We start from the raw sequence: 23976 nt of genomic DNA on the forward strand, positions 1-23976 counted from the left end.
CCAAAGCTAGCTCACCCAGGCCATAAGAACACAGCTCCGGGTCACACACAAACACCGGATCTTCCCAGACCTGGAATCTTGGTAATTCTGAAAGCCTCATCTCGAGCATAGATAAGAGCAAACAGATAAGAGATTAGCCTCCCCACCCCATCTTCCAGCCTGGGGGCTCGGCTCGAGAGAACAGCCTGTTCTCTCTGAGGCAGTGGGGACTGTGGGAGATGGTGTGGTCAGCTTTCTAGTACCAGGGACACCCCAAGTGTCACCCAGGTCCCACCCAGAGCACGTGCAGGACAACGAGGGGCACTCACCGTCCTCCTGGCTGTGGAGGTTCTGTGGACTCCGCATCCTTTCCTCTTGGTTGGGGCTCAGGCTGGAGGCCAGGTGGGGGTCAGCTGACATCCATGCGGAGTCATTCATATCAAAATCTTCACTACTCACAGAAGTCTCATCCTGAGCACGACAAAGAAGGCAAGCGGTCAACAGGAGCAGGCACACAGCAGGCTGGGCACACAGCAGGCTGGGCACACAGCGGGCTGGGCACACAGCGGGCTGGGCAGACCAGGACAGTCCGGAGGGCCCAGGGAGCCCTAAGAACGCACAGGGAGGCTGGGTGGCACTCTCCCTGACCTCCTCCGGTGGCTAGGGCTCTAGTTCCTGTCGGAAGCCAGGGCTAAGGGCTGTGCTGTCTGTAATTGAAGACAATTAAGAGGTCTCCCATCCTGTGGGGCAGAGAGCAGGGCCTGGCTGTTACTTACCTTGGGAGCCAAGGTTGAAATGAGCCTGGTAAACAAGGGCCACCGTTCCCACCCCACCCCCACCGCAGCCTGAGGAAGAGGGCTCGCTCTGCAGTGCCTGCACTCTAAGACGTAGGGCACCGTGAAGGCCGGCCTAGGTGGCCTCCCCAGCAGGCCTGCAGCCAACTCCTGCGGAGCATACATGGAATTCCTTTCTCCCATTCCCCCAGCCCAGAGGACATTTCTGTCTTCCTCCTTCCTAACCTTTGCAGGGCTTCAAAGATATGCTCTTGGGCGGCTTCCAGAGTTGAGCAGGCCAAACCCAGACGTGTGGAGAAGGAAGGGGGTGGGGCCGGCCAGGGTTCTGATCAAACCAAGAAGGGACAGGGAGGGAGGGTGCTAAAGTCTTCCGAACCTAGGCTAGCCTGCTGGCGAGGCCTGAGCTTGCTCCTTTGCCCTGCCTGCTGGCGTCAGTGTGCCCTTGGTCAGTCAGCTGGGAACCCCTGGGATGGGGCCCCTTCAATCCAGCCTTCCCAGGAAGGAACCCCACCTCCTTTCAAGAGCAGCAAGCAACTGTGTTGGGGCTCCAGTTATAACACACAGGGAAGAAGGCCCAGCTGGGCCACATGTGGAGTCCTGACCCTGTGCTCCTGCCCCTAGCAAGATACAATAGCCTTTGTGGGCCCATGGCAGGGCACCCTCAGGGCCGCCCCTACAGGGCCCTCTCACAGACATCTCTTTTATGATGAGCAAACACACTTTGGTTTGAACTTTCTTCTGCTGCTGTCCCTGGGGCAGACACATCTGCTCCAAGTGCTGAGGAACCGGAGGCTGAGCCTCCCTCCCTCCCCCAACCAAGCCTGCTGGCAGGCAGTTTCCTGGAATTCACAGCTTCTAGGCAGCGGTGTGGATGGACCCTCTGTGCTGAGTCCAGAGGACAGAAGCGGAGTCACAACACTGCCAGTCTGCATGAACACCCTGGGAACCCGGGGACGGAGCCCAAGTGAGCTCTCTAAACAAGCACTAGTCAAACACACCCATCCACTGGGACACATGCTACATATACATACAAGCTCGTCTTCCTGCAGCCTGCCTTCATGACAACACGTGTGCTCGCACCTACAGGGACATGCCTGCTCAACATGTTCTCTCTGCACAAAGAGTACAATATGGAATGGTCTCGTGGAGGAACAGAGCAGGGTTACAGAGTGGAGGCTGTCTGTGCTCCTCGCTGGCCCCTTGGGTAGGATCTTGAGAGACAGAATCAGGGTTGCTTCTCTGGGCCCCTTGCACAGGCAGTAGAACTCACAGCACTGTGGGAATCCATGAATTAAGTAACTGTTTCCTAGTAGTATTGTTTTGTCTTTTGAAACAGAAGCTACTTGAACCAGGCCATGGTGATGCACACCTTTAATCCAGGAGACAGTCAGGAAGATCTCTGAGTTTGCGGCCAGCCTGTTCTACAGATTGAATTCCCAGGCTACAAAGAGCAACCTTGTCTCCAAGAACAAAGACAAACAAAAAAAGAAAAGAAAAAGGAAGAAACAGGAGCTACCTATGTAGCCTAGGCTGTCCTTTAGTTTATAATCCTCCTGTCTCAGCCTCCAGAGTGCTGCAATCACTTACTCAAACCCATTCATTCATTCACCCAAATAGTCCCTGGACACCAACTATGGGCCAAGTGTGCTGCTAAGTGCTAGGAGTCAAGCTGTGGAGCAGACCCTATTTCTGGCCTTCCTCTACTCCCTATCCATGGAGCAGAAGCGCCTTCACACCAGTTGTTAGCTCTTCTCTCCTCCTCCTCTTCCTCCCTCCCTCCCTCCCTCCCTCCCTCCCCCACCCCTCTCCTGGCCCTGGCTGTCCTGGAACTCACTCTGTAGATCAGGCTAGCCTCGAACTCAGAACTCAGAAATCCGCCTGCCTCGGCCTCCCAAGTGCTGGGATTAAAGGCGTGTGCCACCACCTCAGTTCCTCACCTCTTAAGAAGTTCCTCTTCTTAACTAACTTTCCCATCTGTCTGTGCCATCAGTTGACTCAGAACACATCCTACTATGGGGCTCTCTCCTGTCTCATCCCAGGGCCCTGGGTCCGTCCAAGAGACTAGCAAGACTTGTTGAATTGACAAACTCTCTGGCAAGATATGGTGTTTAATGAGGATGCTGCATTAATCTTACAATTAAGAGTTCTGGTCCCACTGTGTGGTTCTTGAAGGGTGATCATATGATCTGGGACCCTGGTGGCTGGCCAGAGGCTACATGCTTCCCTACAGTTGCTAGCCATCCTACAAATGGCCTAAGCTTCTTGGCTCAGACAGCTGAACTGTTGAGGCAAATGGACTCCACCTCACCTTGCTCGATAGATGGACTGCGCATTTCACATTGACAATGAGATTACCTGGGAAGAGAAAAGCACCCAATATCTGCATGCTCACAGGCTCTGGGACAAGGGTTCCCTAAGATTTCCTTACATTGGCCCCATAAGTCCCCCACAGGATAGGCCTCTCTCCAAGTCTAGTTGCACATGCTCCCCAAAGACTTGCCCCAAGTGCCCAGAGCAACAGAACCAAGGGCAGAGCTGGGATTTGAATCCAGACACCCAGAACCATGAAATTACACTTCCTACCCTTTGATCAAAAGTACCGGATTCCTTAATGACAAAGTGCCTCAAGATAATACCTAAAGGCAACTCACGGGCAGTAAGGCTATGCATGCTTAAGGGCATGTGCGCACGCGTGCGTGTGTGTGTGTGTGTGTGTGTGTGTGTGTGTGTGTGTGTGCGCGCGCACACATATACAAAGAGTTGATTCAAGTTATAGAACATCCACTTTGTGAAGAGTTACCCCAGGGCTAAGGAGGGCTCCTACCTTCAGATTTTATCTAGGGAGAGGACTCAGCTAAAACTTCTGGCCCATTTGTAGGTATAGGAAAGCACCCCCCAAGCCCCTACACACACACACAGTTACTGAATGTCTCTCTAGGGACTTGTCCAGAGGCCCCGGATTTCTGCCGCCCCAACTGCTTCTTTGTGAAATGGTGGTTCTGGGAACTCTGAGAACCCAGACACTGAATTCTATGGCTTTTTTTTTTCTTTTTTAAGTGAGAAATCAACCCTATTAAACCTAAACTTTTCAGAAAACAAACAGAGCTGAGTAAGCTAAGCTATGGAGGCCAGGCTGACACAACTGTCTTTAACACTCACACTTGTGGAGCTGACCTAGGGAGAGCCTTCTGCAAGATGCTGCCCTCAGAACCTGGCTGTCCACGGGCAAGGCCAGCCACTGCAGAGGGGCAGATGCAAACTCTCCACTATCTCTAGGGCTGAAGCTGGCAAGGCAGGCTAATTACACAGACAATTACCAGAGCACACAGGTCAGACCCATCACCCAAGTCCAGAGGGACCTGTGAGAGGGAGGGAGGAAGAAAGGGAGGCAGCCAACCCAAGGCAGGGGTGCTGAAGGCTGAGGCCTGCCAAAGACCCCAGGCACTCCCCTGCTTCTCCAAGAGGTCACAAGTAGGTCACTTCTTGTTTCCTTCTTAAATCTCAGGAGAATCTGGGCTTCTAAATTTTCCCTCTATGTTAAATAACTTCAATGGGATATTCATTTGAAAACGAAAATATGCAAGCCATGCTTCTAAACTCCTTCTCCTAAGATACTGTGTGACTGAGCAGGCAGCTGTGGCTAGGTCTCCCTAGCCTTTGCCCTTTACATCCTGAAGCCTTGGCCACTTGGCAGCAAAGGTTCATCAGACTATGCGCCACAGAGTATGTGCCATCATGGGTCACAAAGCAGTAGGGCCAACCTTCCAAAAAAGGGACTTCTTGTCTTGGCTGGGCAGGGTAGGTAGTAGTACCCAGTCAGCCTTTAGGACACACCCCCAACCTGGGAGTCTTCACTCTGGGCAGACAGAGAGGAGCTGACCAAACGCTTGAACTTCTTATCTTCAGTCAAAATTCAGGAGCCAGTTTCTAACCCCCCCCACCACCACCACCCTCACCCCCAGCTGGCCCAGGCCTTTCTCCCTCTCCAGCCTTCTGCAGCACCAAACACACTCTGCAGCCCAGAGGACAGAATCCGGAACCATACTGAGGGAAGTGGAAGCAGCCTGTATCCATGGCTGTAACCAGGGGCAGGTGCTATCAGTAACCTGATTATTTTACAACTGGGGTCAACTTCTCTGGAACTGGGTTCCCAGTACCTCTGAAGCTGAGCCATTTGCATCTTAGAGGACTTGGAATTCTGGGGCGTGCCTCCTACAATATTTTCCAGGCCTTCCCTAAGAGCTGTAACTCTATCTCTACCACTCACTTGAGAAAGAAAGGGGGAGGATTTACCGAGAATTCAGTGCCAGTGAAGGCCATAAGGCCTGCTCTGGAGCCACGGGTGTGGGTTTCAGTCCATGGTGGGGGTGGGAATGTACAAGGATGCTCTTAGGCCAGACAGGAAACAGACACTCCCAGCCAGCCAGCCCCCGGTTCTGCACTGCCCCCAGGTTTTTGGGCAGCTGGGAAGAACACCAGTGTGGACAGTTGTTCCAACCCCAGCTCTCAAGCTGGCATTATGAACTAGGAAGTGGCTTCTGGATCATCCGTGAGCCCAGGCAGGCAGGGAATGCTCAGCCTCCCTGCCCCCACACCCCCATCCCCCACCCCTGGCTGCCTGGGTGAGCATTATGCACTCAGAGTATACCAAGAAAGTGTGGAGGCACATCTGACCCCAACTTAACCACTTCGGCTCATCGGGCACTTATTAATGAGTCTCTCAGCACCCAGAGCAAGCAAAGGTTCCTTCCTGGCCCTGATGGTGTTACATGAACTAAACAGGAGGGAATCTGAGTCAGCTCCGGAGCACACGGGCTCCCAAGGCTGCTGTTTAGTGTTGTACCCATCAATGTCCACCTGGCCACCAGAGGAGGCTTCCTGAGACACAGCCCACACAATTCCACTCCTGACTAACAGACCTCCTCTGCTTACTAACCATACAAACACTCTTCTAGGGAAAAGGAAGCGAGGAAGGCTTGCTTCCATCCAGCCGATCACTCAGCACACATGCACGCTCTCCACTGCCCGTGCCTGCTCACACGCCCATGTGCACGCTCCCCTGTCCTTGCCGGAGTGGACGCCTGGATGCTGGCATGAGGAGTCCACACCTCCCTGCTAGTGTTTGGGCTTTTGTTCCAAAGCAAAGGCAACGGACTCTTTTTCCCAGCATTCCTCACTATGAGACCCCCAGCTCCTGCCATCAGTAGGGATCTGAGTTTCTTGGGCAAGCAGGGTTCTTCCAGCCAAAAGGATGGCCAGAGGGGAAGCACTCGGAGCTAACCCTGTCCAGGAGTATCCTTCCAAGAAAAGGACTCAGGCTAGACTAGAAAGTTCTTGAGCAACTAGGGGATGGACTGGCTCCCCATTGCCCCAGGGTGGCTGACACCTTGGGGAAGAAATTCCTCAGTTAGCCTTCTCAGCAGAGAGGTAGGCTGGGGTGCTGTTTGCCACTGGTTGGTAGAAGACTGAGGCAGAGAGAGCAAGCAGAAGGAGGTGCTGCCCTGGGACTGCTCTAAAAGACAGCCTAGAGAGGAGCCTGGATTGCATTCAAAGACAGTTGGGCTCAAATGGCTTTCCAATGAAAGGGTAATTTACAACCTGGGGTTAAGCTACCCACTGGGGCCTGGGCCATCAATGGGCCCTTTCCCCCCACACCAACCCACAGCTCAGAAGCAGGCACATTTCCGAAGTCAAGCGACCTGGCTCCACGTCACAGGCTCTCTGCCCACAGGAGTCGAGGCAGCACCAACATTCTCCCCAGGCCCCAAGGCTGGTGTGTGCCACCGGTGGGGGAGGGGGTTCCAGCTGATTCTGGGATAAGTAGGGCTTTATCTCAAGGGAGAATCTATTTCAGGCCACAATCCTCAGAAAGAGGGGGAAATCACAGAGTCCAAACACCATTTCAGGTAAAATCAGGAGGTTATTCATCTCCCCTCAGAGCAGACAGAAAGAAAAATCAATGTTTTAGAGGGGGAAAGGGTTCCATTTGAATTAATGGGTTTGTAGCTTCTCCATTGATCTGCGCCTCTTCACACTTTCTTTTTGTGCTTTTGTGCTCTGAGGGAGAGGGGAGGGAGAAGGGACTGGCAGGGAGGGGGCTCTCGATGTGGAAAAGGACGGTCTAACCTTAACCTTTCTCCGGGAATAATGCTAATTAGCGAGGCTTAATGAGAACTTCCCCCAGGAAGAACAGCCTGGTAAAGGCGGCCGGACTCCCCGCAAATGCTGCTCCGAGTGACAGTAGGGTCACTTCTGAACCCAAGAAGCTGGAATAGGAAGGCGAATTGCACGCCCCCCTCCTCCCCGCACACACACACCGGGCCTGCCAGTGTATCCTGCCTAGGAGCCCTAGGTGAAGGGCGGCGAGCAGCCAGAGGGCGGAGGTGCAAATCCACTTTAACCCTTACAAGCGCTCTCCGGAGGGCCCCGCGCGATGCGTCCCTTCACCAGGGGTCCCCGACACCCTAGTTTCTTCTTCAAGGGTGCACACGAGATGAGCTGTCGGTCCCCTGGTGGAGAGACAGGAGCCTGCCAAAGTGGGCTCAACTGTGTAAACCGCGTCTCAACTCCCCGCGCCGTGGCAAAGGAGCCCCTCCCTACCACTCTACGCTTCCCGTCCCCACATCCCCAAACACAGTCCACTTCCTTTCTCCCAGAGGCAGAGGCCACCCGAGCCTGGCCCCCGCCCCGCTGCCAGCGAACGTCTACCTCCCGGGGACGAGGTGCGGAGTCCGCTGTAAACGGCGTGGCCGCGGCACAATACCGCGGCGCGGCGCACACAATCCCGCCCCCCAGGACCGGCGGCGCGCACGGCCCGGAGTGGGGTGCGCCCGGCAGCCCCAGGCACTTGAAGCTAGGCGCACCTCTAGGGCGCCCCGCAAGCCCCGGAGCGCAGCCTCCGCCCCTCCCCGCTCTCTGGCACACTCGTCCACCCCCAGCCCCAACCCACTCCACCCAGGGCCAGCTCGCCCAGCTCTGGAAGCTCCCCGTGAGTTCCCCCTCCTCGGAACCCCCCAGTTCTCCTAGCCGTAGCTAAACGGCCAGAGGCAGGGCAGGAGGAGGGGGCGGCGGCCGAGAGCTCGGGACCAGCCCGGTCGTGGGGTCCCCCAGGACTCCGTACCTGGGCGGGCGGCGAGGTGCAGACCGGCGATCTAGCTCTGGGAGTGAACCGGGCGGGAGGCGGTGACAGCCCCACTGCTCCAGCTGCTGCTGCTGCTGCCGCCGCGGCCGCCGGGGGAGAGGGGCTGGCACCGCCGCGGCGCGTCACTGCCCGGCCCGGGGGCGGGGGGTGGCCAGGGGGAGGGCCCAGGCGAGCGGCAGCGGCGGCGGCGGCGGCGCCGCGGCCCGGGAGGAAGGGGGAGGGGGGGACACCGGGTACGGGGAGGCGGGGGAGGGGGCGGGACCGGGCACGGGGCGGGGGCCGGGGGGGGAGGGGAGCGCAGGAGGACGCACTCAGGGGGAGTAGGAGGAGCAGCAGGAGGAGGAGGAGGTGGAAGGGAGGGAGGGAGGGAGGGAGGGAGGAGTGGGCAAAGGGGGGGGAGGGGGAAGAGAGGAAAAGGAGGCACCCGGGGAGAGGGAAGAGGAGAAAGGAGAGTGGGGGAGAAGAGGAGGAAAAGGGGGGGAGGTGTTGGGCCAGGTATGGGGACCAGAGCGCGCTGGACGCGCCGCTGTGCGCCCCTGGGTAGAGCTCTCTTAAGGGAGAAGAGCTTGGAGGAAGATCCCTTCGGGGCGCGCAGCCTGGGAAAGGAGGCGATGGGAGCTGGGCTCGCCCTGGCTCCCAGAGGCTGCGGACTTCAAGTCCTGGGCGGGGTGAGGGCATACCCTGCAAGCCGTCAGCTTTCAGACCAGGAGAGGGAGACTTGGCCCAAAGAAAGTGACTAAGGCAGGCATCGTCGGGAACTCTTGGTGCCATGGGGCCTCCAGACAGCCCTCGACCCTACGCGTCTCTCAATCCCGGGCGACGCGGGTGCTTGTTGTGCCGGGCTGCGGGACCCTAGTGTTCAGCCTCCTAATGGGACGCTGACAAGGAAAAGCCAGGCACGTGGCCGACTCTGGGTCGGCCCCCGCCCACATCTCAGGGCCCCCTTTTCTCGATCAAGTTCAAGCTTGAGCTCCTCAGCACCCTACCCACGGGCCGCCTTCTCCCCTCCCCTCGCCTCTTCTCTATTCTGCACCATCTCGTCTCTCACTCTTCCTTTGTCTCTTTCCCACCACTTAGTTTGCACCCGCCCCTGCACCCCTCCTCTTTGCCCAGCGGCCAGCTACAATGTCCAGGCTGCGCTCACCTGTTCGACCCAAACATTCCGGCGACCCGGAGCGCCCGCCGCCCGCTCGCTCCCGGCTCCCTCTGAGGGCCCCCGCCCCACTCTGCGGGTCATTGTGCTCCAGCAGACCACACCGACACGGTGCCGGCTTCTTACGCCGCGCTGGCTACAGTTGTAAAGTCATACTATAATATTAAGAATGCTGCCCAGACCTGGGCGCGCACAATCTGCATGGACTCTGCAGGAAAGGGAAGACGCACGCCGACTCAAGGTGCGGTCCTCCTCGGGGCAAACATCTTCCGTTTCGGCTTCAGAAGATAGAAGGGGGCGGCGCGAGGTGGCCAGAGGGGTACCCTGAACCTTCGAGCAACCTCAGACTCGCCTGAGACCTAACAAGCCAGTCTCCAAACCGCAGAATTAAAACCTCAACAGAGAAAAATGGATTAGGGGCAGACGCCCCCCGAATTCCCACCACCAGTTCCAAATCCCGGGTTAGAATACATGGGCCTCGAATAAAGCTTGTGCTTTAGCAAGGATAGAGACAGAGGCGTTCATGGAATTCTGTAGGGAGATGCCCCGCCCCCCAAAAGAAACCCAATAAGGAGCCCACCTTCTGGTTCCTCTAGAAGGAAGGACAATTTCTACAGATCCTTTACGCTACAACTCATTTACAGTGGAGCCTGCAGAGGAGAGCAAAGGAGACAGCACCACGATTGTTGGTAATTTTGAAACAGACTGCCTTTAACCCTCCAACTTTTCTTTTAAAAGCCCTTTTCTTTCTTCCTCTGAAAGCTTTGCATTGTGAACAATCCGTGATAGACAAGACTCCCTCTACAGGTTTGGTCTGTAACTACAACCACAGGTTCGGAGCTCCGTGTTCACGGATTAGAGAAGACAACACTTCAAATTAACAGCACACAGACTTCATTCTGCAAATGCTAAAGATTCTACTGTCAATAAGAAACCCACGCTTTTAAAAAAGGATTTAAGCCTGTTACTCATTAGCGCCTTTTACTCCTGAAATTTAATGTGTTTTCAAATCAATTCACCAATTCCTGCTTTCTCTGTTAGATCTTTACTTCTTATCCTTTGAGGTGTGGGAGTCTAGGGTCTTGCCTATCCTCATGCCAATTTGGGCTCAGGATTTTCCTGCCTCTTTCCAAAACATTTCTTGAGACCTTTGACCCTGCCTGGCTTGTGTCACTATTTCACAGCAGCAGTGGACATCTGGGCTTGAAACATAAAGCCACAGGCAGCCGAAGTTCAAAGGTGGCATTGAGCTCAGATAACCTAGCTCTCCTCAGACTCATCGAAGAGTGTAGCTCAGGAGGGCAGGGCAACTAATGCGTGCTCTTGCAACACAAGCCCCCAAGCCCCAAGGCCCGCAGACTCAGAGGGGCCTGCCAGGCACCTTGGCTGTCTGGGCAGCACTTCTGAATGCCAGGAGCCTCCTAAGGCTTGTCCTCACAGAACTGCCCCTCCTAGAGGAGCCTTATGTTGGTGGTTTTCCATGTCCTTGTCCCTCTGGCCTTAAAGTGGCCACACTGTGGGTCTCCACAAAAAAATTAGATGACCTAGTTTTTTGGCCAAGTATTTTTCCTAGCTCCCAGTGTGGGGAGGGTTCATAGCATGGGGGGGGGAGGGCTGGTCTTTGCCTTTGTGTCACCCCCAGGCTCAGCAGTGGACACTATGAAGCACCTACCAAAGCAGGCTTTTACGACTATGCCCCAAAGCAGAGGCCAGGCTGGGCGAAGATGAGAAAGGACAGGGACTTAGCCCAGCCAGAGGACCAGAGCAGACCCTGCTCAAGCCTTTGAAAGCATTTGAAAAGCCATTTATCACCACAAATTACTTCTTAATGACAGAGGGGAAGGAGTACCTGTCCACTAGAGCGATGGAGCATTCACATCCCAACCAAGCCATCCAATCAGCTGCCCCCAAAGGGCAGTTATCTGACGCAACTGTGTGCTCCTTCTGAAGGTGGCAGAAACTGGGTTGCTTATTCCTGTGCCAGGTCTCTCCCACCAAAATGTTGAATCTGAGCGAAAAAACACTCAGACAAGAAATCCTGAAAGAGGGCTCTCCACAGACAAATAAATAGTCCTGGACTATTATTCAAAAACACCCTCGAGTGGAGTGTGGCACACGCCTGTAATGCTGCTTACAGGAAGTCGGACGGGGCGTCATTACAACTTTGAGGCCAGCTTGGTCTCTATGTCAAGGCGCTATCCCAAAAGCCAAAATACAAACAACAAACAAAACCCACTTATTGCCATTAACTTAACCGCTGTGATGAAACTAGTGAAAACTTCCAGTAAATGCAACAGTGGACTCTGGTTGTACCCAGACACAACGGCACAGGTAGGAAGAGAAAATAAAATGAGGACAGAGTGAAGTAGGAAGAAGATGGCCTGAGGAGAGGGTCAGGCAGCCTCACCAAGCAGACCCACATGCTCCTGACAGCAAAGGCTGGCAACGCGGTGAAGACCTTGAGACATGGCCTTCTAGGCAGATACAGATTGGGCAACTGATATGAAGGTCCTGGGAGCTCTGTGGTGCTGAGCGTTACAGTGGAGGAGGGGGAGGGCTGGGGGGGGGGGCGAGACCAGCATGGCAGGGCACACAGGACCCAGGGCGCCCAAGTGTGCCCACCCTGTACACAGCTGAGAGGCATGGGGATTTTATTTGGCCTGCTAAAGTCATACAAGCTCAGTTAATTTAATGGGACGTCAGGAGGGCAGACAGAATAGAAAAGGTCTCTGAGAGACACTGGTTCAGCAAGGATAACACTGGGTTTCCATCCCAATTCTTGCAATAAACAAAGAGAAAGGAGCTAACCCAGTGGGGCCTATTCAAACGCTGACACCACACAAATGGGGCAGCGAGCTTCAGCCTCTGAAGGCCTCATTTCCTCAGCTACTTGACAGAAAGTCTTCTACTTTGAAATTAGAAACCCGAGGCTGGGAATGTTGTGCAGTTGTTAGAGTAAAGGTCTAGCAGGACTAAGGTCTAGCGTTCAATCTCTAGAACTGAATAAACCGGACATGTCTACAATCCAACACGCACGAGGTGTCAGCAGGAAGACCAAGAGTACAAGGTCATTACTGCCTACATGGTGAGTTCAAGGCCAGCCTGGACTACATGATACTCCATAAAAAGTGTGAGTTTCGGGGAGCTGGCACGGTGACTCAGTGGGTAAGTGTGTGTTTGCTCTCAAGCTTGAAGACCTGAGCTCGGACCCCTGAATCCACATGGTAAAGGAAAGAACACGTTCACAAGTAATCCTTAACTTTCATACACACAAACACCATGGTATTCATGCCCCCAAATAAACATGTTTTGTTGGTGCTTAAAAAATAACGGAGAATGAGAGAGATAGCTTAGTGAATACAAGCACCGTGGAGTTTCATGTCAACTTAATACAAGCTAAAGTCATCTGAGAGGTGAGATCTTCAATTGAAAATATGCCTCTGTAAAAATCAAGTTTTAATCCCAGAATTTGGGAGGCAGAGGCAGGCCAATCTCTGAGTTCAAGGCCGGCCTGGTCTACAGAGTGAGTTCCAAGACAGCCAGGATTATATAGAGAAACCCTGTCTCAAAACAAACAAACAAAAAACCCAAACAAACAAAAACAACAAACAAACAAACAAAAAACCCAAACCACCAACAACATAAAACCCCTCAAGCTTTAGGCAAGCTGTGGGCATTTTTAAAATTAGTGATAGGTGGGAGAGGGCCCAGCCCTTTGTGGGTGGAGCCACTTCTGGACTAGTAGTACTAGGTTCTTAAGAAAGCAGGCTGAGCTGGTGGTGCAGGCCTTTAATTCCAACACTCTGGGAGGCATAGGTAGGCTAATCCAAGTTCCAGGCTAGCAAGTTCCAGGATGGCCAGGGCTATACAAGAGAAACCTTGTCTCAGAAAACCAACAAATAAAGAAAAAGAAAAAAAAAATAGAAAAGAAAGCAGACTGAACGAACCATAAGCTGCAGTCTCGGACTGTCACCTGCAAGTGTAAGCAGAATAAAACCCCTTCCTTCCCAAACTGCTTTTGGTTATGGTGTTTCGTTACAGCAATAGAAACCCTAAAACAAGTACACACACAGGCATGGAGACTTGAGTTTGGATCTCCAGACTCCACATAAGAAGCTAGACTGGCTGTGTATGCATGCCTGTAACCCCAGAACTGGCAGGGAGGGACTGGAGACCCCGTCTGTCCAAACCTCAGCAAGCTCTAGGGTTAGTGAGACACACTGTCTCAAGGACTGAGGCAGTGAGCAAGAGGACATTTCCGTGAATACACAGTGTGTGTGTGTGTGTGTGTGTGTGTGTGTGTGTGTGTGTGTGTGTGTGTGTCTTGTGCCTTTCCTTCTGCTGCCTTTTAATTTTTGGAAATTGTTTTTCTATTTGTTGTTGTTTTGGCATAAGGAAATTTTACAATCATATCAGGTTTAGCTGGTTTTTCTCTTCAAAGCTTTGGAGGTGAAGGTTTTTATTCCCATATATTCAGTGGTTTTGTTACAATACATCTGAATTCTCTTTTGGAACATTTATGTCTCTGCAGCATTAAGTCTCTATTTTAAACTTATCTCTACACAGTTACTCAGAGGTTCAGTTTCTGTCTGCCTTTTTTTTTTTTTTTTTGAGTTAGGGTCTCATATTTCAGACTGGCCTTGAACTCACTATTTAGCTGTAAGGATAACGCTAAACTTTGCATCCTCCTGCCTTTACTTCCTGAGTGCTGAGATCAGAGTGCTGCCATGCCTACCTGGGCTTTGGGTGTGTGTGTGTGTGTATGCTCTTTTCTTGTTTTTTCGTTTTGTTTTGTTTTGAGACAGGGTTTCTCTGTGTAGCCCTGACTGTCCTGGAACTCCCTGTTTAAACCAGGATGACCTCAAACTCAGAGATCCTCCTGCCTCTGCCTCCCAAGTGCTGGGATTAAAGGTATGAGCATGTACTTAACCAACTGAGCTGTAAAAGCTCAACCCAAATTTTCTAAGTGGTCTAATGATTTTTTTCAATGGTCTGGTTCATGTTCACCCACCTACTACCTCCCCAGAGACTCACCACATAGAGTGGCTGGCCTTGAACTTTTGATCCTTGCCTCACCCTGTTGAACCTAGATTACCATTGGCCTTCATGCCTAGACTTCCTCCTTTCCTCTCTTCTTTTGTCTGTCTATCTCCAGTTAAGGATCATATCTAGTACTTCATGAAGACAATAAGAACATGAGCTATAGTCTCAGCCCTTTAATAAAACTATCTTAGGTTTTTTTGTTTTGTTTTGTTTTGTTTTTTACTTTTGACTAGGGCCATACTATGTAGCCCAGGCTGGCCTGAAATGTATAGCTATCTTATGCTTCAGCCTTTCAAATGCTGGAATTACAAGCCTGAACTCCCATAATTAACTAATACTGTCTTTCTTAAATTGCTCATGCTAAGAGGTGAGAGGCAGTACTCAGACAGAGTGCTTGTCTAGTTGCATGGGGCCCTTGATATGACCCTCAGTACCACTAAATGAACAAGTATCTCACCATTACCCATCAGTTGGAAATGATACCTTTCTGTTCTAGTCATCTGTCTCTATCTGCCTCACTGTTCTAAGATATCTCTTCAGACCCTAGAGGCAGTTCTATGGCCCTATTCTTACAGAGGCCATGGTACGGTTCTCAGCATGCACGTGGTGGTGCACAATCACCTCTAAACCCAATTCCCGCCCTCCTTACCTCCTCAGGCACCAGACACATACATGGTACATTCACACACACACTTACACACACATAAAATAATAAATATTTAAAAGGGATCTACTAATATCTGATGAGGCTGGCACAGACTTCAACCCCCATAAACCTTCTGTCTGCCTCATAGTGGGGGATGAATGTGGAGATGCCCTGGGTCCAGCACCCGCATGGAGAAAGGGAAGAGTGTCCTGAGAGGTGGGCAGAAGGCTTCTGAAAGGTGTCTCTTCTCTGAACTGGTGAAAAGTCCGAGGTGGACGGTGTCTCCATTTTCACAACTCTGGGTAGAACAGGCAGAGGACTGGCTCAGTTCATTCATTTATTCTCCCCAGTAGCCAATTTAGCTGGCTGCAATCTCCAGGCTGGCTTGGGCTCCTTGCTGAAGTGTAGTGGCAGCAGTCCAGTCAGCGGGTAAACCTGACTGGGGGAGATGTGTGCTTCCCACAGCTATGACCACGGGTCACTTAGTCTTCCACTACTCTCTACTACTCTCCTTTCCAAGAGTGCCCTGTAGACCAGGCTGGCCTTGAACTCAGAAATCCGCCTGCCTCTGCCTCCCAAGTGCTGGGACTAAAGGGGTGCACCACCACCGCCTGGTTTTTTGTTTTTTGTTTTTAATGTGTATGAGTATTTTGTCTGCATGTATATATGTGCCTGAAGCAGGCCAGAAGAAGGAAAAGCCCTTAGAACTGGAGTTATGGGTAGTTGTGAGCCACTGAGTGGTTGCTGAGAACTGAACCTGGGTCCTCTATAAGAACAAGCGCCTTGAAACACAGCCTTCTCTCCAACCCCCAACGGCCTTGCGTTAAAATGCCATCAGGTGCCCTCTCTGGTCATGTCACACTCCTACTCTGAAACCTTCTATAGCTCCCATCTCTTGTTCTGTTCAAGGCCTTGCACAGCCCTTGGCCTTGGTCATTTCTGGGATCTCTGTGGTGACAGCCACCATCTTCTCTTCATCCATGAGCAACCCTCCATGCCTCTGTTCTTGTGTGTTTTCAAGTCTGTGCTCCTTCCCCAAACATGTACAGAGCCCCCAACCTGTGCCAGGCACCATGGCCAGTGCAGTTAACAGGGAGGAAGCAATGCAGAGGTCTATCTCTGGGTACCTGCGGGCCAGCAGGGAGGGAGACAGGCAGATGACCATGTGGCTTTATTATCAGATGCTGCTCCTAGAAGGTGTGTCCTATCTGAGCTTGCCAGTCAAGGGGCTGCAGGGCAGGAAGTGACGTGCCCAGGAGGCCTCTGCTGAGGCGGCATGCGAGCTGGACTGACAGATACACAGGGTGGAGAAGGGTTGCAAGGTAGGGAGATGTAGACAGTCAACAAAGCCCTGCCCACTGTCCCCAAGCCTGGCCTTAAGAGTGCCCAGGCGGCTCCATCAGTGCTGTCACGTGATGTGGAATGGATGACAGTTTTCTGCGTCGTGTCTCTTCATCAAGCTCAGAGACTGAGGCAGGCCCTCTGACAGCAGTCCTCACCTCATGTCACACAGCAGGGTCTACCCGGGCCTGCTCAGGCACCACGGCCCTCCCTCACTCCAGCAGAGCTCGGCTTGGTACTGACCACGGGCCCCATGGCTGGGGTTCCGGAGGAGTGGGTGGAGTGCCCAGGCTGCTTCTCCCTCCTCTTCTGGCGCCTTGGGAGAGGCTCCACCACGAGGTCAAGGCCACCTCCCTGCATAGACCTTCCACTTTGGTGAGTTGTATGGACAGATGGCCCTAGCCGGGCACGGTGCTGAGCCTTCCGTCGAAATGCTCAGGAGGCAGGGAGAAGTAGGGGATACACAGCGAGACCCTGTCTCCCTAGAGTGCTCCTAGCATGGCCATTCCTAGCAGTCCCCATCAGAAAGCTGCCAGACTGTGGTCACCATAGCCAGGAAGGAGAACCGCAGGGGCCTGTGGAAGCCCTGACTTCTGACGGTGTACGTGATCACGCTCACACGTTCACGAGCCCACGCACCGGAGCGCATGCTTCAGTGCTGCAACAGGCGAAGTCCAGTCGGTGGTATTAGACGTCAGGCTGGTGGCCTCCTTCACTGCAGTGTCTTTGTGGTATAGACAATGTTGTTCCTGGGACCAGATATTGCTTATAGGAGGTGGGAAGTGTGTAAGACCACATGAGCTGTTTCCTCTATCTTCGTGTGACACGGGTTCTTATGGGCAATGAGCACGCATTGAAAACCTGAAAAGGTCAACAAGCCAGGCCAGCCGCCATGTTGTAGCCATCCCGGGCACCGTGGAACCAATTCCTGCCACTCGCAGACTTCCCTCAGGTGGGGGTGATCATTTAAGTGCCGCATGCGCAGGAAGGCTGAAGGCTTCGGGAGATTAGCTGATGGCATCCAGCAGGGGAGAAGCTGGTGGGTGGACAGAGGCCTTGAGGCGAAAGCAGTCCGGAGCTGGAAGCTAGGGGTTGGGGTTTGGAGCAAGGTTTGGGTCTCTAGGATGCATGGAGGCCCTGCTAAAGGAGGACTCCTGAGCCTAAAAGTCTGTGGGGTGCTAAGTGAAGACTAGTGACAAAGGTATGAGTTGTCAATCACTGATGACAGTCACAGTCCGACAGAATCAAGCCCCCTGCTGTGTGACCCACACAGCATGATGATAGATGAGCAGACCTGGGCCTGTCTGGTGAAACGGAGGGCAGTAACTGGGCCCTGAGGGCTTCCGGTTGTCCTGCCCTGATGACTGTTTTCCTTTCTCTGCTTCTCCCCTACCTTGGGAAACAGCAGTGCGAGGTACAGGGACAGGGACGTCCTTTCACTGACATGATTTCATGCAAGTCACCTGGTGCTCAGCAACGGAATCTTAGTTTTCGTGCACTAAGCAACTGGCTTCTGGAGTTTCTGCTCTCTCCTTGGGTCTGGCTGCCCCATTTCCTTTCCCTCTTCTCTCCTGACCTAACCAGAATCATCTTACCATCCAAAGGCAATGCCAAGTTCTGGTGAAGGCACTGAAGCCATGGCAGGTCCTACTGCAGAATACAGCTTATCTCGAACCTGTACATTCTTCCCCAGGTAGACCGGATAAGATGTCAGAGTTGTCGCTCTTGCAGCCTCCCTGCTGCTTGGAGAAGCAGCAACATAGCTAAAGAGGAAGAGCATGACTTGGCAGGCTGCTGGGGAAGCTTCTGGTTGGCTGAGCCAGCCTTGCACCGCCCACTGTCCCTCACCTTCGCTGGGATATGGTGGTCACAGCACAGGGAAGAGTCCAGCAGCATTGTCCAGACCCCGACCCGGACTGCAGCCTGGACAGCAGGCCTCGCAGTCCTCCCACTTCAGGAATGAAGGCACCTCACACTTTGCTATGCGGGCTGTTAGAATTCCTAAGATACTGAGATACAAGGCTCCTGTCTGGGGATGGGCCAGGCAGCCAGGCAGCGAGTTCCCATGTCCCTTCTCTATAGAGTGTGGACTGCTGTGAGATAGATAGCATTCAGTGCCCGGCACCTCCGGCCTGTCTTGTCTTGTGGGGTTGGGGAGACAAGTGTACAGTCCCTTTACTTGCAAATACAGTGGGGAGGACAACAGCAAGCCTCCTCAACAAGGCTCTAGCCCTGGGACAACACTGGGAGAGCCACAGCCACTGTGTTCAGCACCTGAATTTCGGTGCCTTAACAGGAGAGTCTTACAGTCATTTTAAATGACCTCGGGCTGGTGAGATCTGTAGGGTTGGTAACTTGTGCTCTTGGGGTGGGGGTGGGGGGTTGTGGTAACTGCATCCTTAAGGTTCTCCAGGTCCTATTATTAGGGAACAGCCAGGAGTGTGGAGAAAATGGTGGAGACAAAGGTTGGGGGTGGGCTCTGGGCCTCGCTCAGACTTGACACTCCTGTCTGATGCCAGCTAGCAATAGCCCTTCACCCCTGTTTGCCTTATAAAGGGACTCCACAGTGAAAACCAGACTCTGCTAAGTGCTAGGACCCAGCCCAACACTGCTGTTGGTACTAGAGCAGGGAACCCACAGTCAGAAAGTGAGGTCGCCACCTCAGAGCTGGTGCTGCCTGGTTGCTCTCACTGCTTCCAGCTGGTCACATGTCCTGGTCTGCACAAATGGGGCACATGGTAAACCTAGCACCCAGGTGGCAAGCCCTGTGAGAAGTTACCTTTGCAGGCTGTTCCTCTACTCAATCCTACCCTCACCCCCACAGTCCTACCCGAGGGCCTTTGTACCCACTGTCTCTGCAGGAAAGCCCCGAGGACTGGCTGGTTCTCATCAATCAGGACTTGGCTCCCTCCTCAGAGTTTTCATTCCCAGAAGCACACAATCTTATCCATCTGAACTCTCTGCCCAAACACCTCTCTTTTTCCTGGTTTTTTTTTTTTTGTTTGTTTGTTTGTTTGGTTTGTTTGTTTGGTTTTAGTTTGCTTTTTTTTTTTTTTTCCTTCGAGACAGGGTTTCTCTGTATAGCCCCGGCTGTCCTGGAACTCACTCTTTAGAACAGGCTGGCCTCGAACTCAGAAATCCGCCTGCCTCTGCCTCCCAGAGTGCTGGGATTACAGGCGTGCGCCACCACCATCCGGCGGTTGGCTGGTTTTCGTTTTGTTCTTTTCTTGGTTTTTCTTCCTGATGTATTTATCATCTCCAGAGCCTGTGGTACCAGGATGTGCAGGCTCTCTGTGCCCTTCCCTGCCTGATTCCTGGTGCCAGCAGCTCCCAGCACTTATTACAACAAATGACTTCTGAGTTAATCAAGGAAGAGAGATCCTCAGAAGCACATAAAACAGCAGCAGAGTCACTGTGTGTGTGTGTGTGTGTGTGTGTGTGTGTGTCTGCTGAGGGTCTACACTGGCTCCTCTTCATTAAACAAAGCAGCCAGCACAAATCCAACCTCAAAAGAGAGTGAGCCTGTTAATGAGGTAAACACAGTTACAACCAGGAAAAGGCTTGGCCATGGCTTCTCCAGGTCCACGCAGAGCCATTATCTCTAATTGATCTCCAGACATCAGCTGCTGAGGCGGCTGAACCCCTCCTGCATCCTCTAGGTCTGGTTACAAAGCCCGAGGCTGCCACTCATTGCTTGGAGACAGCCTTGTTCCTCTTGGCTGGGGTGACAGGTCTGCCTGGGCCCCACATGGAGAGGAGCACATGACTCACAGGACTGTGAGTGCCACAGTCACTGTGTCCAGTGCCTGCATTTAGGTACCCTGACAGGAAGGTCTTGCCTTCAAGAAAAGTTGACAAAAGCCAGTTGGGGACTGAAAAGTCCTGATGCCCCAAATATCTTACTAGCAGTAAAAGGGAAAGATACCCCAAAGATGGGATGAAGAGTTTACTCCCACCAGAACAAGGGCACAAAAACAGTGCAATAAAGTAAATCTCAGGCCCAAGACACAAGATCACGAATTCCCATTGGGTCTCAGTGTAGGTCACAAGGTTGACTTCAGTTCAGTGACCATCTGGACCATTTGAGCTGCTCCTTCCTGGCCCAGCCCAGGAAAGACACCTCCTTTCCTGCCGGGGCACTCTTGTCCTTAGGGACAGAGCTGGGCTGAGCTTCCAGGCTGTTTTACAGGCCACTTCACAGCAGAGGGGAGAGGGAGCTTCCCTTCGCTTATGGGGCCCAGCCAGCAGCTCCTGGCCTCCTTCCTGGCTTCCCCACAGACACGATGAGCCGTGCACAAGCTAGGCCCATACTCAGGATTGCTGTTCGTGGCCCACACAGTCATGGTGCCTGCGTTAGCAAATTACAGGCACTGTAGACATTTTTCCTGGTTAATGAAGTTAAAAGGGCCTCCTTGGAATCCTCATAGCCTGGACAGAGACAGGGACTTGAGAAGCTGCCAGAGACAGCAGCCCTTTTGGGCCCAGGATATCAAGCCCATGGAAGAAAAGGGATGTGGTTGTTTTCTATTTCTTTCCCCGCATAGCTTCAGGGACACCGCAGGGAAGGGGCCAGGCCTCCGTGAACCCAAGCTGTCCCAGTAAAAGCACAGTCATTCTCTTAGGGTATTTGGAAGTCACAACAAATTTCTAAAAAACACATGTAGATATTCCATAGTATATTAATCAGGAAAATGATAACTGTCACCCAAACATACTCAACAATGAGCTTCCCAGCCTCTCCTGTCTTGCTCTGAGAAGCCACTTCCTCTTGAGGTTAAGAATGTCAGTAGTGGGGCTGGGAAGCAGACGGCCGGCTCAGTGGGTAAGAGTGTTCTCTCCTCCCACAGGGCACCTAAACACCACTCCACGTGACCACTCACAAACATCTGTAGTTCCATCTCTGGGTATCCAATACCCTCTTCTGGTACTGAAGGCACTGCACATACATATATGGTACATATACACATACATGCAGGCAAACACTCATACATATAACAAAATGAACCTTTTAAAGAAAAATTCCAGTTGTGCCAAGCCCATCCCCAGGACAGTGGGAGCACCAGCAGCTTGTTTGCAACCCCCAGACTCCAGCAGTTGTTAAGTGACTCTGCTTGTTCACTTACAGGCCAGTTCACGGTAGAGCTCTGGGAAGAGAGAGCTTCTCTTCGCTTATGGGGCCCAGCCAGCAACTCCTGGCCTCCTTCCTGACTTCCCCACAGACACGATGAGCGTGCACAAGCTCTCAGGATTGCCGGCCACACTCAGGATTGCCGGCCACACTCAGGATTGCCGGCCACACTCAGGATTGCCAGCCACACTCAGGACTGCCGGCCACACTCAGGATTGCCGGCCACACTCAGGACTGCCGGCCACACTCAGGATTGCCGGCCACACTCAGGACTGCCGGCCACACTCAGGACTGCCGGCCACACTCAGGATTGCCGGCCACACTCAGGATTGCCGGCCACACTCAGGACTGCCGGCCACACTCAGGATTGCCGGCCACACTCAGGATTGCCGGCCACACTCAGGATTGCCGGCCACACTCAGGACTGCCGGCCACACTCAGGATTGCCGGCCAAGCATATCGCTTAATTGCCATGTGGTCAAGTCAGGTGGGCCTCCAACCAACGAGGAGAAGATACACTAGAAAAGCATTCTCTCCTTACAAATCAGTTTTTTTTAATTTAGTAAAACTTTGAAGAGGAAAGCAAACAAGAGAGAGAAAATGGATTCCTCTGAGGATTATAAAGCCTTAATACTTAATACAGCACGGAGCAGGGAGAGGCCAAGGCCGGTGGGCTGAACACAAATTCAACCCACCTGGATAGAAATCTGGTGATGTATAAAGATGGTCTTAAGGCTCTGGGGAAAACAGATTCCTCCTCCTCCTCCTCCTCCTCCTCCTCCTCCTCCTCCTCCTCCTCCTCCTCCTCCTCCTCCTTGCCGCCATCATTGTCACCATCATCATCATCATCACCATCATCTTGTGTACTGGGGATGGAACCCGGGGCCTCAGATGTGCTGAGCAAATTTTCTATAACTGAGCTGAGCCCTCAGTCCCTAAATAGGTTATTTAAATCAAGATGCTGAGACAAGGGGGTTTAGTGGGGTTGATATATTACAATATATTAAGGGTAAGCTCTAAATGGACGAAGAGCTAATATTAAAAAATGAAAACAAGGGCCTGTGAGATAGCTTGGTGGTAAGGCATCTGCCACAAAGTCTGACGACCTAGGTTCAATCCCAGAACCCTCCGTGGAAGGAGAAAACTGGCAGATCCCCAAAAGCAATCACATGGCCTTCAACACACTGTTGCATAAATATACCTATACTCATATGCACACATAAAATAAATAAGGAAAGCAATAAAAAATTGTAAATGAAAATTAAAACGTTTATCTCTGTCCACCTAGGAGGTCTAAAAGGAAGGACACCCAGCAGCGAGCACACTTAATACCTCAGATTTATTTTTAGTATGACTCTCCAAGAAGAGGAAGCAGGCTCCCTGGAAAAAATGGCTGGTTCTGGAGTTGGGGCAGGGAAGAGGAGATGAGTCGACATTCTGCAGTCCCGGGGAGTCAAGACAAACCAAAAATCAAGCCTGAGTACAAACCCAACCAACCAAAGAAAGCAGACCCAGACGGAACCGAGGAAAGGCTGCTAGAGCCAACAGGAAGTGCTCCCAGAGCCCAACCTGAAAAGAAGTAGACTGACAGAGGGGAGGGGCACTGTGTGCAGAGGAAGGAGTAAGCGGCCTCGTGGCCATACAGAAGGACACAAGGAAGGGACAGGAAAGCACACTGATGGGAAGCCACAGCTCCAGCAGCCCCGCCATTGTCCCCCCTCAAGAGCAGACAGGGCAGCCTTAGAGAAAAGAGCCTAGATGCTGCTTCAGCCAGGTGCATCAAGGCCAACAGGACATAAATCATGTTGACAGTCAGAGCTGTCTATGATGTGATGGGTCTGTGTCCTTCCTTGGAATGACCATAAACATTAGTGTTTATATTGAGAAAGATCAGAGAAAATCCAAAATCCCACAAAGCACATGACCAGCACTCATCACAGCCCAGGAAAATCTACCAGAGTGCCACAGCCCAGGGGAGCCCTAAAACACAGCAGCTCCGTGTAATAATGTATCCTGGGGAGTCCTGGCAAGGACTCGGGGAGTCCTCAAGTAACCACTGACTTCAATTAACATCACATCAACGTCTGCTCCTGAGACACCACCACTGCAGCATTCTGCTAACAGCTGAAACTGTTGGCGGGGGTGGAGGGGCATGTGGGGATCCTCTCATCTCAATTTTTCTGTAAATCTAAAACTCTTAAGCATAATCTATCACAAGAATGGAAACATGGAAGTACTCAAAGGAAACACAGGGCTGGTGTGGTTGACCTCTTTGAGACTCAAATATAGATGAGAAAGGGGGAAGAATGGGGGAAGGAAGGAGGAGGGAAGGAAGGAAGGAGGAGGGAAGGAAGAGGGAAGGAAAAAAGAAAGAAGAAAAAGCCCATAAAAATAAAAATGACAAATGCACTCAGTACTGGAAAAACCAAAAGACACAGGGCCAAGGATGAGGAAAAGACAGCGGTTAGCTCTGGGGCGATCTGAGGAAAGCAAGTGCAACCGTGGCGTGCCAACTGGGCCAGCGACAAATACCATGTACACAGTAATGATGTAAATAGTGAATAATAGTGACTTATCTGAACAGAGAACGGGTATACTGAGGAAGAACTCATGACTGTGCTTACAAGAGAGTATAAAGGTTTCAGACCTCACTCACACAGTGAGAAATTCGTAACCAAGACAAGGAAAGTCCAAAGTTAAAAACCACAACAGCCACTAAAACAAACAATCAAGTGCTACCAAATACTTGGT

General features: G+C 52.4%; 1 protein-coding gene across 5 annotated transcripts in view; it reads right to left on the reverse strand.

Moving 5' to 3' along the window:
* Nol4l (nucleolar protein 4 like) overlaps positions 1-23976 on the reverse strand; it is a 120292-nt gene that overhangs the window by 27409 nt on the left and 68907 nt on the right. For 3 of the 5 annotated variants that reach the window (XM_052183965.1, XM_052183966.1, XM_052183967.1), the window contains exon 5: positions 309-450. In XM_052183965.1, the coding sequence (XP_052039925.1) occupies positions 309-450 (142 nt within the window). Of the gene's footprint in view, positions 1-308; positions 451-7481; positions 7551-7893; positions 8021-23976 lie in introns of those variants that run through there. The other 2 variants (XM_052183968.1, XM_052183969.1) reach the window with 2 other exon arrangements.

This window comes from Apodemus sylvaticus, chromosome 5 (assembly GCF_947179515.1).
Source record: "Apodemus sylvaticus chromosome 5, mApoSyl1.1, whole genome shotgun sequence".
Lineage (NCBI taxonomy): Eukaryota > Metazoa > Chordata > Mammalia > Rodentia > Muridae > Apodemus > Apodemus sylvaticus.